At 47.3% G+C, this 17849-nt stretch overlaps 2 protein-coding genes across 6 annotated transcripts in view; both read left to right on the forward strand.

The window, feature by feature from the left end:
- Positions 1-9497, forward strand: part of SLC2A13 (solute carrier family 2 member 13) — a 47671-nt gene extending 38174 nt beyond the window's left edge. For 3 of the 4 annotated variants that reach the window (XM_032969619.2, XM_076073547.1, XM_032969620.2), the window contains exon 12: positions 161-9497. In XM_032969619.2, coding sequence (XP_032825510.2) covers positions 161-393 — 233 coding nt within the window. In that variant the 3' untranslated portion in view covers positions 394-9497. The remainder of the gene's footprint in view (positions 1-160) is intronic. The other variant, XM_076073548.1, reaches the window with a different exon arrangement.
- Positions 9498-11435: 1938 nt separating this feature from the next.
- Positions 11436-17849, forward strand: part of G6PD (glucose-6-phosphate dehydrogenase) — a 33494-nt gene continuing 27080 nt past the window's right edge. For both annotated transcript variants that reach the window (XM_032969623.2, XM_032969622.2), the window contains exon 1: positions 11436-11701. In XM_032969623.2, coding sequence (XP_032825514.1) covers positions 11579-11701 — 123 coding nt within the window. In that variant the 5' untranslated portion in view covers positions 11436-11578. The remainder of the gene's footprint in view (positions 11702-17849) is intronic.

The raw sequence follows: 17849 nt of genomic DNA on the forward strand, positions 1-17849 counted from the left end.
CGCACACACTACAACAACAACCACTGCCGTTCACCACCCAAAATCTTCATCGACCGTGAATAGTGACAGTCGACCAGACCATGACCCCCAAATCGTCACCACAAATCCTGACAGTCATTTGAACCTCCCTCCCCCCTACCCCCCCGCCGCGACCCCGCAGGCGTCTTCTTCATGTACACGGGCCTGGGTCTGCTGGGCGTGCTGTTCATCGCGGCGTGCGTGCCGGAGACGCGCGGGCGCACCCTGGAGGAGATGGAGGCGCTGTTCGCGGGCGCGGAGTCGTGCGTCTGGTGGCCCGGCCGCTCTGGCGCCGGCTCCGCCCCGCAGCAGGTGGAGTACATCCGCGTGACGGGCGCCAACGGGCAGCTTTCCGACACCTCCGACGCCGAGTGACGGAGGTGGTGGCGGCGGCACTCGCCGCGTGTCTGCGCCGACTTCCGGTCGCCTCTTGGCCGCCTCGCTTTTCAGCCTGCTTCGCCATGCCCCCCGAACCTGCCCACGGACTGACCCACGGTGGCGAGATGTTAAATACCTCGCCTTGTATACAGGAGGTTGTGGGTTCGATTCCGACCCTGACGCCTGCTGTATATATGGAGTTTGCGTGTTCTCCCTGTGGTCGCGTGGATTCTTCTCCGGTTTTTCCCTCCGCATTTAGAATCACACCTTTAAGAGTATTTGGCCATGATAAATTTCCATGTGATAAGCCACTTCATTGAGCTATAATTTGTGGCCAGGTCGCTTCTGAAAAAGAGCTATATAGCTCGGTGGGCCTTACCTGGTAAACTAAAAAATTTGAGTTCAAATGGACCCTGTCCGTCCACATCTGTGTACCTGCATCTCCTGTCTGTCCGATTTCGAGCGACGGAGGCAGTGTTGTCCCGTGCATCTCGGCGAAGCGGCGAGACGACCGTCCGTCTGTTGGCTGCCGTCAGTTGGCCTGCCTCACCGGCCGTGGCCTCACTGCGTCTCCCATCGACGTCAGCATCGATATCTGTGCCTCCTGTTCGTGTCTGTTTCTGTGCGGCTCTCTGTCCCTCTCTTTGTCTTCTATGTTTCCCTGTCTGTCCTTTTGTATGTCTGTGTCCGTATCACGTCTGCATCGCACTGCCTATTGTCCATCTCCGCGTCTTGATTTCTTTCTCATTTCCAGACCCAAACCTCTTCCTCTATTCTCCCTGGTGTTCAAAGCCTTAACTTCCTCCTGCCACCCATATTCAGCAGCAGCAGAAGCAGTAGAAGGACCGTGAGTAGTTGAAACAACAGCTTTAGCTGTTTTGTCTTAACTATCATCAGTAGAAGCATCATTTTTACCATCATCAGCACGATCAGCATCATTAACATTGGCATGAACAGCAGGGGCAGCAGCAAGAATATCATCATCAGGATCTTCATAATCATCAATCATCATCTTTAGAAGCACGGGTGTCTTCATCAGTGACATCGCCAGCACCATCGGCAACAGCAGTAGGTGCAGCAACAACAACAACATTATCATCTGCAGCATCCTCATCAGAATATTTGGTGTAATTCTTTGCATTTATTTATTTTATTTAATTTTTTTGGTATAGCCCTGTGAGCCATTCGGCTCTTGAATCAGCAGCAGCATCAGTGATGTCCCTAGCAGCAGCAGTGGCAATATCATAATCTCCTTCAGTAACAATAGCAACTGCATAATCATTAGCAACGGCAACAGCATCACCCTCCCCCCCCACAGACCACACATGCATCAACCCACCACCCCTCCCTCTGTCTTCCAGTCTAGCCATGCGTAATTAACGTTCGGATGAATTGTACAAGTTGCTTGTACTGGTGCCCCCCCAGTATTTGATCATCTGCTGCACTTTTAAAATATTTCTGGAGGCAGAAGTTACCCCCCCCCCTCCCCACTCATAATGACATCCGAGACGAAGAATACCAAATATGCTGAAAGCACTGCGAGGCTGTGAACGCGCCAAGGAAACTTCTGTCATACTTTATTTCAGTATTTAATGGCGGATGTGGAAATAGGACGTGTACTCGAAAGGACGTTGTAGATGCTATGGGCTGTGGTTTATCACCTTACTCTGATTTGCAACACAAAAATCGGTGTTCCCATTTCAAGCGTGGCTCATGATGCAGGCGATGGGTGGGGCTTTAACATGTCGGCTTTCGCGATCAATATTATCCATAAGAGAGGTTTTTTGGGGTTGGATCGCGTCAATATGAATGTGTCGTTAAACCTGCCACAACCCGACACAGCCAATCAGCAAGGTTTGTCACGTAAACAAAAAATGGCAATTCGTTACAACGTTTGCAATTCGAGTACGACGTTTCGCCAGCAATTACAACATTTCCATCATCACTCAAAAGCCTGATGGAAATGTTGTGGGTTTACTCTCCAACACACTGTACTAGTAACGAATTGTATGTTTGGTTTACGTGACAAACCTTACTAATCGGCTGTCTTGTGGTGGCGGGTTTTACTCTGTAGGATAATGGGTAGGGCTACGTGAGTAGTGGGCGGGGTTTAGTAAAGGAGTGGGCGGGGCAGAGGGAGGGGCCTCCAGCTCCCCATGTTGTCCAGTTGAGCCTTGCCATAAATATTTAACCTTAACTCTGAGGAACATTTATTTGCCTAATGTCACGACTCCAATAATATAATAGCACAACTTTGGTTAAACTGTCGATACCATACGCGAGCGAACAATGCGAGGGCGAGAGACGGGGGGGGGAAATTATCATTTAACCCAAGAATGTACAAATACGTGGCACAATGTATACAGCACAAATACTGTTAACAGATCTATATGCTCAGTGTTGGAACGGTGTTTACATTCATGTGAGACGATCTATATAGCCTTGAATTGGTGTGTGATAGGTAAATGTGCTGTGTAGTATATATATACAGATGCTGCTGTGATTATATTGATGTTCTTAGAATCTTTGTACATTATTACCAGAGCCTTGTACACATCATGCATTTACACGTGGACAAAAAGAGTTGGGCTTTACGTAGTAGCGTCACAATATACGTTTCCACGTTGCACATGTGCGAGCATGTTAAACAGAAAGGAACTTTGTTCACAAATAAGAAAGTGTACACTCTAAAACACACAAACTTTTTTTGTTGTTGTCCGCTCAAATGGGTCCCATAATTTACGTGCAGTGCTCTGGCCAATAACGTCTGCTAACCTGGCAGAATTTGTTTGACAAACCTGACGGGCGATGGGACCCAGAAAGTTGACGCTGGTCCACAGCGTGCATCCTTAAACAGATGCCGATGGATAATATCGCTCTGGGAAGATGAGAGGCTGTGGGAATGCAACATTTGCAGTTATGTGAAGAGACAATTCTAACAATCATACATTTATTTAAAAATCCATATTTTAGATGGCCTGGTGTTGATCCCTGGTTTCAGCCGCCCTTGACGAAACGGGGAGTTCTCAGGCCTAGCGAGCTGATGGTCTCAGCCCAGCCACCAATAACTGCACACACACACACAAACCCCTACGATGTTACATTTGGTTTTAATTCCACCCAGCCCAGCTCAGCTCAGATTTTCAATATCCTCGGTTGATTGCCACCCCGCCGAACCACTCTGCAGAGATCGTCGAGGGAGCTCGCCCCCTCGAGTGTTCTGGCGAGAGGCCTATTCTAGTGGGCACCACTAGAATAGTCGCGCCGTGATCTCCAATTCTGGTCCCCTCTCCTGGCCCCCTCTCCTGGGGCTGCCTGATGTGATGACGTGATTGATGCCGCCTGGCTGTAACTGGCCAGGCGTCTTGAGAAAGAGGTGGGGAGTATCCCCCCACACTTTACCCCACCAGACGTGACACTTGCCGACCGACTTGCTGTGGTTGCACCCATTCGTACTGCTGGATGGACAGAGGTGCGGGATGAGGAGGGCGGCGGATTTGAGAAACGCTCCCGGGATATTGAACCAGGCGACCTCTGCGCCGCAAGTCCCAGTCTGCTAACCGTTGCACAATGGCAGCAGCATCCTCTATTAGTAACAATCATCAAACGCAGGGGTGGGACGCGCAGCAAGAGGAAGATTATTTCCTGATGTGACATTGCGTGTATGCGTGTGTGTGTGTGTGCGTGCAACGTGCGTGTGTACCAAAAGCAAGGTGACGTTGGCTGGCCCCACGATGTTTCCTGATCAATGTTCACGGACCGGGCGATGTATCGCACGGGGCCACAATGGTATGTGCACTCACAATGTCCGTAACGGTGGTGGTGCTGGTGGTGGTGGTGGCGGCGGTGGCGGCGGCGGCAAGTATATTGCATGAGCTCGTTCATTCGGTCGTTAGATTATTTAAAGTATAAATTTGCGTCTGATTTCACAATGTGGATCAAGTATCTGAAAAAATCGGGGTCGATCGCAGGGTTTCTCCAACTCCAATCCTCGCAACCCACCCCCATTGTCTTTCCGCGTTTATCAAGTTACTCATCCCATTCAAATTAACTTGTACCCATGCTGAAAGCGACCGAGGATTGTTAAACACGACCCACGTGACGCGCGCTAAGCAGTTACATTGAGATGTGTGTGCGGTGTACACGTGTTCCACGTGTGCGTGTACACGTGTTCCACGTGTGCGTGTACACGGGTTCCACGTGTGCGTGTACACGGGTTCCACGTGTGCGTGTACACGGGTTCCACGTGTGCGTGTACACGGGTTCCACGTGTGCGTGTACACGGGTTCCGTGCGTGCGGGTCTGCACGTGTAACACGTGACGCAGACAGCGTTCATTGCTTAGCGCGTCACCTGGGACGTACTTAACGATCATCAGGTGCGTGCGGTGTAGAACGAGTTCATTTGGATGGGAGGAGTAAATTGGTGAACGCGGAAAGACGGAGCGTAGTGAGGGGTCGCGAGGACTGGAGTTTGTGAAACTCTGTCCTATCGTGTTCATGTGAAACGTTATTCTGGAAAGAAAGTTGATCAATTTGAATGCACAGTTCCTAAAACCGGTGTGGTTCGTATGATTGCCACGTGGTTTTACACCATGTACGCCAAAACCTTGCCCATCGCGGGGTGGGGGGGGGTTACATTATTCGAAATGTCCGCAATCGGAAAACCCACGATCCGCACACTCTAAAGGCCAATTGAGAAAATATGGTTTGGTGCACGGTTTGTGCTACAACACACGCTCCTTTCCAATTATAAACATGAAACGAGAAGTATTTTTAATGTAATTTATGATTAATACTTTCTTGAGTGCTAAATATAATTTGTACAGTAAAATTTACAGAATTATACTAATTAATTTAGTGTGCAGCACTGTACTGTACACACGAAAAAATGTACCTGAAAATAAATCTAAGAGTTCATGACATGTGCAGTAAATGTGCAATACAAAAAATTAGGAAGTACTTTTGCTTGCTATTGATGATGATGGCATGTGTATTCTTCTACGACAGCATCATTGCGAGCAGTTATCAAGTACTTCTTTACGATGCATAATGTACCCTCGATAAATTTTGGCCCGAAAGGTAAAATCCGCGATGGGAAAACACGTGATGAGCAAAGTTTGAGTGTATTATGTTACCAGTTGCTTTACCATACTTCGATGCCAGGTTAGTACCCCCCCCTCCTCCCTAAGCCCCCCATTTTGACAAACCCTGACTGACCAGCATGGTGAAGTATGGTCAAACAACTCCCCAAGACCCACATGGCATGGGGATGTCCCTCCAGCATTGCGTTGACGAACGGCCGCACATGTACACGTGTACATGCACACGTGTACATGTGCATTTCAAGTGGTGGTTCATTGTGCTCACACGGGCATCGGTGATATGGCCTGTCTCCCCATACCAGCCAGCTCCAACCTCCCATACAGATTAATTGGCGTGCATCTAAATTTTCTGCGGTCGCTGGGTTCATGAATAAAAGCATTTGTGTATCTGTGGTGGAATTGTACGCAACAGCCTGGCACTAACCACTGCTTGCAAAATCGTAATTGACAAAAAACCCATTTGAAACGGTCACTCGACACCAGCGTCGTCAGCGACTGCCACCATCGTCCGATTTCCTCCTTTCTATCACGCATTGCACACATTCAGTGATCCAGCAATTGCGAAAAAGATTACAAATTACGAACAAGCGAGGCAACCCAGTCCATAGAGAGAGCCTCCATTGTATTTTTCGGTTAACCATTTTCGCAGATACTTAGAATAATTCTACATGTTGACAGCATTGTTATGCGGTGTACATTTTTTATGCATATGTGAAAATGTGCGCTGGATTTACTGTTTATAAATGCATCGGTTTAATGTTGCACGTTGTGGGTTAATGCATTGTATTTTTCTGTTTTAAAAGAACATGGGATCTGCGGCTTCCACGGATGTTTTATTGATGGTTGAGCCGAGTTGGCTGCCAGGGTCGGGATGGAATAAGTGCCAGCTCTTCTGCTCGTATGATGTGGTGTGATGTGGTGTCATGTCTGTCGGCTTCTGCCAATTGACCTCATGAATCCAGGTTTGATTCCTGGACGTAGCACCGACAAAAGTCTTCACACTCCGGCTCTAAAGCACCGGTGGAAATTCACCATTCCTATGCCAGGAGCAAGTATTTCCTTGGAACAACCATTATTGATTCCCCACAGTGGTATTGTTTTTCAAATCCCTGTGAAGATGATGAGCTGAGGCTACCCACGACCTGTGTAACGTTCTGACCTACCCCTATTGAACATCTCCAGTATATTCTGAACTCTCAACCTTGCCTCTTTTAACTGGTGATGATAATGCCCATCACCAGTTAAAATAGAGAAAATAGCCATGTGCTTGGACCTACCCTAGAGTGGCTCAGCCAAAAAATGCACTATTGAGTTTCCTGCGTGTGCGGTGTTGGCGCTATGGTCATGAAGATCAGCACTGTTGAGACGAAGGTGGTCGGGCGTGCGTGCGTGGTGACGACCGCCCTATCCCCGCAGCGTTGTGTCCACGCCAGCCTTAATAAGTGCTCTGCTAATGGCACTGGCCCCGACTGTCCACGGTTATCGTCGATCTTTGTGTGTGCTTACTACGTAAGAGTGGCGGCGCAGTGATTAGCAAGCACTCTGTGCTACAATTCCAGCAAACCAGGATTGATTCCTGGACATTGATTCCTGTATCTATATTGCCAGTGACAATTGCTGTTATCTGAATCTGGCCGTGCCTCCCTTGTTGTGAACTCAGCGTAAAACAGTGAACTCCTTTATTTAAGCACGAGATGAAATAATGGCCCCTTAAAATAAATGATACTTTTCCTCTTTCTTTCAACGGCGGCGTGGGTATAACGGCGTAGGCGTGAATAGCAAACACTGGGGAGACACGGGCGGCCAGGCATCTATGGTGCAGGCCTGTTACCTGCCAGGCTTAATAGGTTCTTGGCAACTGCTCCTGTTGTGTGCTATAGTGGGGGGTGGGAGTGTAATGAACAGTTCATTCAGTGCTTGGTCCGTCTGTCTCTTAATTTTTTTTTAATAACCTTTGCACTTTTTTTGATCCTGACTTTCTCATTAACAACTGTGCCAAAAAACATTGTCCACAACCATCGATGGGTAATACTTAACTGTTTATAAATGTATATTTTTTAAGGTACACGTTCAATGGCAGTGTATATGTGTGTGGGTACGCGTGGTGTTTTGGCGACGGCCAGGGTTCACAAATGTCTCTCTGATCACATTGATCCGGATTACAATCCAGACGATGCACTTCCGGCAATTGGAATGCTACCGTGGCATCGGCCTCCTCCCCCTAGGTTCACTCAGCCTGATACAAGCATCTGGCACAATGCATTGCGGAGGCAAACGCGGCTGTGTGTGTGTGTGTGCGTGGTGCTGATTACGCCACCACGTGTCGTATGCAGTGCCGGCATGAATAGGCGCTCGCTAACAGCACTCGTTATAAGACCCTTTGGCTAATTAGACCTCTATGTATGTGTGTTTTAAAAATATTTTAGGGCATTAGGCACATAAATTTGTCTGAGACATACGGTGACGGGCGGTAAAAACTTTTGGGAGCAAACGTATTAGGCTTGTTTTGAAGCACCGTCTTAAATATGAATCGTGTACGTGATTAAGTGTATTGATGTTTGCTGTGGCTATATTGGAAAATACACTTAACGACTATGTATATTGTACTTTTAATATGCGGTCGCAGGCCCATGTTTCAAATATATATGTGTAGAGGTCTCCAGATCGGAGCGGCAATTTTCTTCAGTGAAAGATGAATGTGCTCTTAAACTAACGTACGGATTTATCTTAAGATGCCATCAAGCGTTTTACTGTAATTTAATTTGTACTTTTTTAACGTAGACTTTCAGTTGAGTTTTAATTTCAGTTTGGTGTCCGTGGACGGCCAACTCGAGTTGACCCAAGTGCGCCCGAGTTCGTCCAATTTCTCCCAGAAGTTTGAGTTGATGGGCAATGCAAGTTGGGTACAGCAAGAAGTGTGGCGTCCGTGATTGGCCTAGTCCCCCACTGGAGCTAGCCACGTGACGGTGGGCGGCGGGCCACGACTCCCGGGTACAACATTGCATTGTCCCCGTGCCCGTCTTCGCTTTTGATTTCTAACATGTTCGGTGATGGATTTCGGCCCCGGACCAAACGTCGATGTTGGGGAATGCAGGCCGGATCGTAAAGCGAAATCGGCAAAATAATAAATTAATTATTGCATTTTTCTTTTTGGGGGGAGGGGTTAGGCCACGTAATAATCTGGCTGAGTGTGTCATAAGACCCTCCACCACCGACGTAGCCAAACATTAAATTGTCACGTGGTGCAAGCGTTCTAACGTGCCACTTAATAATTGTTTCAGCTCTTCATTCACCTGAATAACAATTCTCAAAACCAAATTTGGCAATTAAATACAAACTATTTGTAATTTAACGAAGCACTGTTTGGTGACCACTTGCATCCTCGTACCCCACGTAACCACCGCCGTTGTGATTGATTTGTCCCACGTACTCGATGGAGATGGAGTATGTACCTCTTGGGGTTCACGTACGGCAGGTTGGGAACCACGCTGCCTTAGGACAGAGGTTTGTGTCTGAACCAAGCAACATTGAACATAAAACAAAACGGGAGATATTTTGGGGGTTCTACGGTTGCGTTGGTGAAATAACTTTCAGTTTGCACACTTTTGCGATTGGGCGAGCACGCCTGACAACTTGGGATGGGAGAGCCAAAGTCAAATTAACGTTTAACAAAACATTTGCACAAATTGAATCGTTTCACAGGTGGTGGAATGCCCCGTCATGGACGTGTTCTCTAAAAGACCTGGGTTGGAATCATCTGGCATCTCTCTGCCAAAGAGACAATCCCATAGCCTTGTTTACATGAGTGAAGATGTTTTGCTGTCCCGGGTACGGGTGCTTTGATTTCTTATTTGAAATATTACTCGTCCCAAAAAATGTTAAGCAATGTGTTCATGATGTCTTAATGTACTAATTACCGAGGTGTCGAACCTATTATACCGTGATGTATGCTGTGATTTGGGACAAATGTGATGTGCAAATAAATGACCAATATCTTACATTGGAATCCAGGATGTGTTGTTTTATTGAAATCATTACAGTCATTCGTCACGGCAAAGCGGCAGTGTGGTTTGAAGCAAAACTCATTTTAATTCTCAGGGATGCGCCATGGTGGTAAGATGTTAACTACCTCGCCTGGTTTGCAGGAGGTCGTGGGTTTCATCCCGACCATGACGCCTGCTGCTGCTGTATATTTTAAGTTTGCGTGTTCTCCCGGTGCTCACGTGGATTTTTCTCCCGGTCCCAAGGTTTTTCCCTCCACGTTTAGAAACATGCGTTTAGAATATTTGTCTGCAATACATTCGTTGAGCTATCATTTGTGGCCAGGTCGCTTCTGAAAAAGAGTTATATAGTTCAAACACATTTTAATTCGTTGACATTTCATTAATTTGTCACTTTATTTTACCAGGCAAGTCCTACTTAGCTCAAGTGTGTGTAGCTTTTTTCCAGAAAGCGACCAGGCCACAAATGATAGCCCATTTAAGTGGCTTGTGGGAATTTTTTTTTGCAGCCAATACTATAAAGGCACATTAAGGTCGCTTTAAATGGGCGTTATAATAGTCCGTTCAGGCCAGTTGAGATATTTCACTTGTCGGTAGCAATGGGAGGGGAATCAATTGTGGTTCCAAGTTATTTAGAAATGAATTCACACTTTATTAACCCTATAATCCGTTACTAATGTGCTTGCTACCCTTATATATTACCAATTTCTGATACGACGCATGGCCTACAAAGGGTCCTGCTCTCTTCCAATCCAGAGTGGTCTAGATGTCTTTTGACGCCCCAATTAATTTAACCCTAACACTTTTGTTCCTTTTCTGTTTTAAATAAAACTTACTTTTAAAAAAACAGTTTGAGCGAATGAAATTGCTGGTCGCAGGACATGTGAACCACCCTGTTACAATGCAGGTCTCTATATAGTGAGTGTGTCTATACACCTAACCTCACATTACACAACACAATGATTATTACCTAAGGCAACGCTCGCCTCAGCTTCATTCTTGTGAGTCAGCTGTTCAATTGTTTATTGTCTTGCGTGCGGCGCTGACACGGCATGACTGGACCTTTCATTATCCATTTCGCCACACGGTATAATGACTAACATTACAAAGATAAAGGTCCCCCGTATAGCGTCAACATACTTTTGGGGCAAATGCTGTGAGCGAGTCACCTCGCAAGGCCGGCAAGGGCACACCAGGTGGCCAGTACCACGCCCGGCCACCTTTGTCTCCCTCGTGGCGACGTTCACACACCGCACCAGGTACCCGTTTGAGGCTGAGTCGACCTAGGGGGAGGCCCAGGACCGGTTCAGATAATAATAGTCACCGGCGTTGACCGTGAGCGGGAATCGAACTCGGCTGGTTGCGCCACCGCTCCCCGACAACGTTGCAGCCGCCGTGGCCACCGCACGTGGAGCGCTCGTGGGCGCGACGTCACCGCGGAGACATCTGATTGGGCAAGCTCTAGTGGCCACGCCCTATAAGAGCCACGAGCCAATGGCAAACGCGCGTCTCATCACACGCAGCGTGGGCACGTCGATGGAAGCTCGCTCGTGATTGGACAACGCCTCATGAATATTAACGCCGCTCGTGGAAAATACGGGGGGGAGGGAGTGTGGGGGAAGGTGGGATCAACATTTTCATCCAATCGCTAAGCGCGTCTCATCCCAGCGTGGGCTCGCGTTGAAAAAAGCTCGACTATGATTGGATAACGTCTCATGAATATTAATAAGTTCAGGCAATGTGAGGGGGGGGGCATGGGAAAGCGGGGGGGGGCGTCAGGTAGTTGGCGGGGGAGGGCTGTTATTAAAAGGGATCGGGCTATTTTGGTTTTCGTCCAATCGCTGCGCGCGTCTCAATGCGGCGTCGGGTTCGCGCCAATGGGAGCGCGGCCACGATTGGACGAGGCGGAAATGTGTGGGCGGGGCAGGCGGACTACTTAAAGCCACTCGCGCCTCGGGCTGTGGTTCACGAGGAGGAAGTGTTTGGCTGTAGGCACGTTGGTGTTGTTTGTGGCGGTGTTATTGTTGGTTGGTGGTTTATTCCTTAGTTCGGAACAGAGCGGTAACGGGGTTTGAGAGATGAACAGCCGTCAGCAGCACCTGTCCGAAGCGGACGTGATGGACCTCCTGCGGCAGGAGCTCAAAGACGACGAGGATTTCCACGAGAAGGAGACGCATTTTTTCGTTGTCCTGGGCGCCTCGGTTCGTTTCCACGTTCATTTATTTTCGCGAAGCCGCCGCGGATCAATTTATGAGGAGCCCCGTTTGGTGATGTCTCGTTTTTGTTTAATATCTACGCAGTATACACGCGAATGTCGTGCGGAGTTCCTGTCGCAACAAAAGCGCGCCCCCCCGGGTCGTGTAGTCGTGGAGCGTGTGAGAGGAGGAGGTTGGAGGCGAGAGTTTAACGATGAGTCTTGACGTTTGAAGGCGCAGCCCCTGCAACTGCTTCGGCTCGTGCCGATGCTGAGGGTCTGCGGCCTCCGCGACACTGGGGGGGGGGGTCGCTTCTAAAAAAATAAACTATTACAGCTTCATGGGCCTTAACTCGTCAAATACAAATCTAAAAACTGTCGCCGCAATCCACTCGCTACCGAGTGATGTCACCTCAGGTTTAGTTTACGAGAAGCGTGTACACGTTTTGTTTTGGCCTACTCTTCCAAGAAGTTAACCAGACGTGTTACTTGGTGAGCTACCCACACTTTACTCCACCTTTCACTCGACCTGACGATTTTTAACAGTGATTGAGTTGCTAAAATGACTTGCAGTACTTTTTTCTTGTACAGACGTCCTGAATGGCATGTAAGGATAGGCCCTCTAGAGCGCCCAATAGTGGAGGCCCCATCCACCAGCACTGGTGTGGGCCAGCAATTGTAGGGCTGCGCCTTTACCCTTTAAAGTATTCACTGGGTTCTTATAGGGGATACCTTTGCCATGTGCCCTATTCCTAACATCCTAAATGAATAAACTACTGTGTATTTGCACGCACACACATTACCGTTCGTGTATCGCACACGGCGCACGCTGTGATGCTGCATATACTTGATTTAACTTTACGTATTTTTTTAAGTTTCGTTCTACTCCATATTGTATTTCCAATAGACGCCTCTCAACTCCGAAATAATGCGGTTGAACGATTGGTGTTCTTTGTCGCGTGCGCATCGCAACACCATCGCCACCACTCGCATCGCCAACTAATCTCTGCCCGTGATGGCTGCAATGCGTTCAGGAGCTCAAGTGCCAATTGTCCAGGTCTCTGATGCCGATGCGACGGAGAGCGAGGAGAGTGCTTCATGAGTTGAGAGGTTCCTGTAGTGTTCGCTGTTCATCATCCGTTGGAGGAGCGCAGACTCCTGTGGCTCTAATCTATTTTTAGTTTAGCAGGTAAGGCCCACTTGAGCTATATATAGCTTTTTCAGAAGCGACCTGGCCGCAAATGATAGCCCAAAGAAGTGGTTTATCACGTGTACATTTAGAGCAGCCAAATACTTTTAACACATGTTTCTAAATATGGAGGGGAAAACCGGAGGACCCGGAGAAAAATCTACGCGGCCACCCCAACTCCAAATACACAGGTCAGAGTCTGGATTATAATCACTATGGGTTGATATTCTTGGTTCTTTCGGTAAAGATGTTTTCTTGTTTTTGTTTGTTGTGGTTGAACCCGATTCAAGAGCCGAATGGCTCACAGGGCTATACCAAAATAAATGAAACTGAAAACTGAAAGTCACGTTGAAGGGAAATAAAAAAAAAAAATTTAAATTCTCACGACGTTTCGGCCACAACGCAAGCAGCCGTCCTCGGGACGCTGTCTTTCCGACAGCTCTGTTCTTCACCTGAGGACGGCTGCTTGCGTTGTGGCCGAAACGTCGTGAGAATTTTATTTTACTATGTTTTATTTTTAGTATTTCCCTTCTACGTGACTTTACCGAAATAACCAATAATATGAATCCCTGCAGTCACGAAAACCACTGTGGGTTGGTGTCTTTAAGTTTCCCATTTGGTGATGTTCTGATGCGGTTTATTGTGTTTACACACCCAGTGTGTCTTAGAGGAGGAGGTGGTGGGATGTCAGAGCCAGGAGGGGGAAGGGTTGCGATGTTTGGGGGCTTCCAATGAGGCGTTTACTCTGAACGTTGAAAAACGTTTGAACGGAGCTCGCCAATATTTGCATTTACGTTATTGCCAGTTAATTGCGCGTTACATCCTACGATGTTTTGTTTGGTTACATTGATAACCTGTTTGTTCACTTCGTATACGTAATATATCATTACAAATCTCAGTCCATAAGCCCAGGGGAGATGTGTGTTACTTGTCGGTAGTAACTAGAGTGGCGTCAGTGTCTTTATGTGGGCAATAACAGTGCATTGTGCAACGAGTTAAGAAATAATTTACTCGTATTAGCCTTGTAAATAAATTGTAACCACCAAACTTTTGCGACCTTACGTTACACCAATATCTTCCCTGGCCTGTGGACTATATTCTACATTGATTAGTATTACTCCTGGTACTCTGTGTTATGTGCTGCCTTCTTCACCTTGTGGTAAAGGTGCAGACCCTGCAATAGCAATAGCTCAACGTGCTTTACCCGGTAAAATACATTTAAAAAGTAGTTTTATTTTGTGATTTGCATACCTTTCCCCTCTACTTTGCACTCCTATCGTGTTTTTGATATTGTTCGCTGGTGTAACTTTCTACTGGACATCTGCGAAAAGCAGCTTTAGAGCTCATCGGATTCCCCCAGCAGTTTAGATAAATATTCTGATTCTGAAAGGGCCATTCCGCCAGAGAACCGAACAGAGGGTTACTTGGGCTATTCTTTCACGCTGGCCGCAGACGTCTTTGAATGGGTTTCCTGTGTGAATCGGTGAATCGTGTGTTCAATGTAGTCCTGAGGTCGGAGCCCTTTGCACTCTTAAACGGGGGGGCGTGCATCCCGAGTTCGAATCCAAGCTGGGGGCCACGAAATGTCATGAAAGTAAAGTTTGCATTGCGGTTTCCTCCGCGTCAGGATATGGGCGAGTTTGGACTTTGCATTCTGGTGTCCATGACATAATTTGCATGAAGTAAATATTGCGTAACCTTATTACAGCAGTTCTGTGAAGGAACTAGTTTAGTTTTGTCGCTGTGTACTTTGCTTCACATTGTGTGCTCAGGATATTGTGGTGATGTTAATTATACCACCTCGCCGCCACAACCACCGAGCGGGAGGCCCTGGGTTCAAATCCCCGTTTGGAGCATTATAAATATGTAATACGCTATCCATATTTTGTGTTGCTGCATTGGAAAGTTACAACACAAAACTCAACACCTTCGTTTAGAATACGACACTAAAAGGGGCAATGGCCCTTTTTTTGTTTGGAGAGCTATGTCTAGTGTGTGTTTTCATAGCAGATATCTAATTATCTGTTGGGTTGTGCATAATATATGCGACATTATTTACGTGGTGAGATAGTCTTTATTAAATCCGATGGTGTAAATCTCGTTTGGATTAATAACGCAACTCGGTAAACTTTTTCAACATGTTAAACTTGGCAAGCAATGATTATAATCAACCCATGGCTTGCTCAAACAGTGCCGTATTTACAAGTACCCACCTTTGTGGGTCAGTGTTGTAACCTCGTGGTCAGTGCACTCAGCTACCAACCGAGCTGCATAGGTTCATATTCATAATTTGCGTCGTTGTGGAGACAAGTAACAGTATACATACTTAGATTTAGATTTTTATTTATTTCATCAGGAAGGGCCCAATAAGTTGAGGCTCTTTAATGGGCGTTCTGCGACAGTACCAGTGCTACCCAGTTAATATCTTTATTACAGTCGTAAATAAAATAAATAAGCAGACAATATGTGCTGATGTATGTCGAAACCGATTCTGAGTCCGCTTGTATCAATACCACTGAAATGATGCACTTATCGAAATCTATATGGCTCATGGGTTGTCTTAGACTATAAAGGAAAGAGACAGTGTCTGGTTATTGTTACCCAAGTTCAAAATAAATAAGCACACAAATATGCCTCCCTCCATTATAACGTTTTTTACACATCCCTAGCAGGCCACATGACCTTCTGGGAGTACATAATTTCAGCAGCATTGATTCAACACGCTAACTGTGGCCCGGTTTTGACATGCAGTGTCTTGTGAGCAGAGACAAGTTCGCTTGAACCAATGCCGGCGATTTGCCACGTAGGTTCACATCCCTCTCTCCAGGGTACGGCAATGTAAACGCAATTGTCCAAGCGGTTTTTGTCTTTATGTGAAAGGCGTAGCCATTGGCTGCCACGATCTATCTGCTGCTGCATGAAGGCCTGCCCATGCTATGCTGCCGTCATTCCTCACTTTCCCCGCCATGTCGCAACGCATCGGCCGCACACGAGCCCATCCCATCGCTCCGTGTTCTCCAGTGGTTGTGTACTGTGGGACATGTTGTTCCACACTCTGGCTGCCTTCAGACCATCGGCCAAAGCCCACTGAATGTTTCGTGATAACCGGCAGTCTCGTCTATCCAATTTGCACGTGCTCTCTAAGTACACGTGTCCCTCCTCTTCGCACTGTCATTTCGAGCGTGATTGATTTCCGTTTTCTTGTGTCGGTGTTCGTTTTCCAACCTGTACGCTCACGGCGAGTAATATCCACCACTTTAGAACATGCTTAATTAACCCGCATTGACCAGCGTGGCGACGTGGGAAAATAACTCCCATGACCCACGTGGCGTTTGGAGGAGCCATCATTCTGCAGTGGATTGACTAAAAAACACATTCCTGCGGAGGGAGCTGGTAGGAACGTTGGGTTGCTCGGTCAATGGCCAGGGTCAACGGCAGCGTGGCGTATTCCGCAAATATGCCCGACTGTGAGGGCGGGCACAAGCCGGCGTGAGTGAGTAGGTTAAACGCTGAGTTTTATAAGGGCACCACGGAGTGACCAGCCCTTCCCCACCCAGACCCTCCACACCCTCCCCACTCCACCTTGCCCCACCCCTCCCATTTTTGGATGCACGACAGACGGACACAATAATCCCCTGTGGGCTGATGGAACCAGGAGGTTCCTACCAGTATAATGTGCTTGTAAACGCACACAAACGCAATGCCATTCGACGAATTAAAATGTGTTTTATTTATTTCACAAGACTAATGGTTAAATAAAGACGATTAAAATTACCGTTTCAGTTTTTAGACTCGATTTTGCAACTTAGGGAGTTACGCACGTGACACCTGTTATAGCACGTAATGTCCCCCTGTTGTAAGGTCTTTACCACCTGCTGTCCAGCAGAGGGTGCACCTTACTCGTCCATGCGAGAATGCATTCACCATGCGTTTCTGCATTACATTTTAATGCATGCACAGCTCTTGTCAATCCACTGCTGGGTGAGCGCTTGCACATGGGGAGGCTCTCTTCCTCCTGAGTGCACGGTGCGCCTGTGATTGATTGAGTGATTGTGTTTTTTACGCACTAATCACCTTACATGGGGGTGGACCCATGGCACTTGATAACGCACTGCACGACAAACCTGGAAACCCAAGTTCAATTCCCGGCCACAAGTAACATCAGTGGTGAGTCGTATCAGAACCGGCCCTCCCCTCCCTCCTATGACCGACATTGGAGAGGAAAAACAACTCATGACTGACATGATGTGAGGAGGCCTTCATCCAGCAGTGTATCGGGAATGGCTTTAATTGTATTTGTTATTATCAAAAGAGGTCACTTCATAGCCTGTTGTAGTTGTGATTTAACCATCAAATACAAGGTCAAACGGTTTAGTGGCGAGCGCCCGCTGGTCCTCAGCTGCCTTGCTGTGCGATCGGGTCTTTGGTGCAGTAGTTGGTGACCAGGCTGAGACCATAACCTCACTTGATTGTGAGTGACCGAATCCCAGATTTTAATCCAGGACCTCATTGGTACCAGCTTTCTGCTCTCTGGCTCTCTTAGCCCTCTTAGCCCCTCGAGCCAGCAGCCACACTGCTATTGAACATTACCCATTGCTCAATGACTTTGCACAATTTTTTCAAAGTCACGCTATTTTCAAGAAACTTGGGGCACCTCTCATCTCTGTTTAAAACCCTTAGCCCGATCGTGAAAATTCCACATCACTGTAGCGGATAATGTAGGCTTTGTGTAGGCATGTATGGTCATTTGACCGTACTTGACTGTGCTGGAAATTGTGGGTTGACTAAAGGGGGGAGTACCTATGACCGTTTGGATATCACTTGCCACTGATGTTAGCCGTGGAGGGGATTGTTACTTGGGTCACCGAGTTTCGAGACGGGTGCGCTTAAAATTGTGCTACCATTGTGTGTGTTCATATACGTAGTTTGCGAACAGAAATTGTCCCTACTGTCTGAAGGCTTATTA

This window comes from Petromyzon marinus, chromosome 42 (genome assembly GCF_048934315.1).
Source record: "Petromyzon marinus isolate PM22_M1 ecotype Great Lakes invasive population chromosome 42, UKy_Petmar_22M1.pri1.0, whole genome shotgun sequence".
Lineage (NCBI taxonomy): Eukaryota > Metazoa > Chordata > Hyperoartia > Petromyzontiformes > Petromyzontidae > Petromyzon > Petromyzon marinus.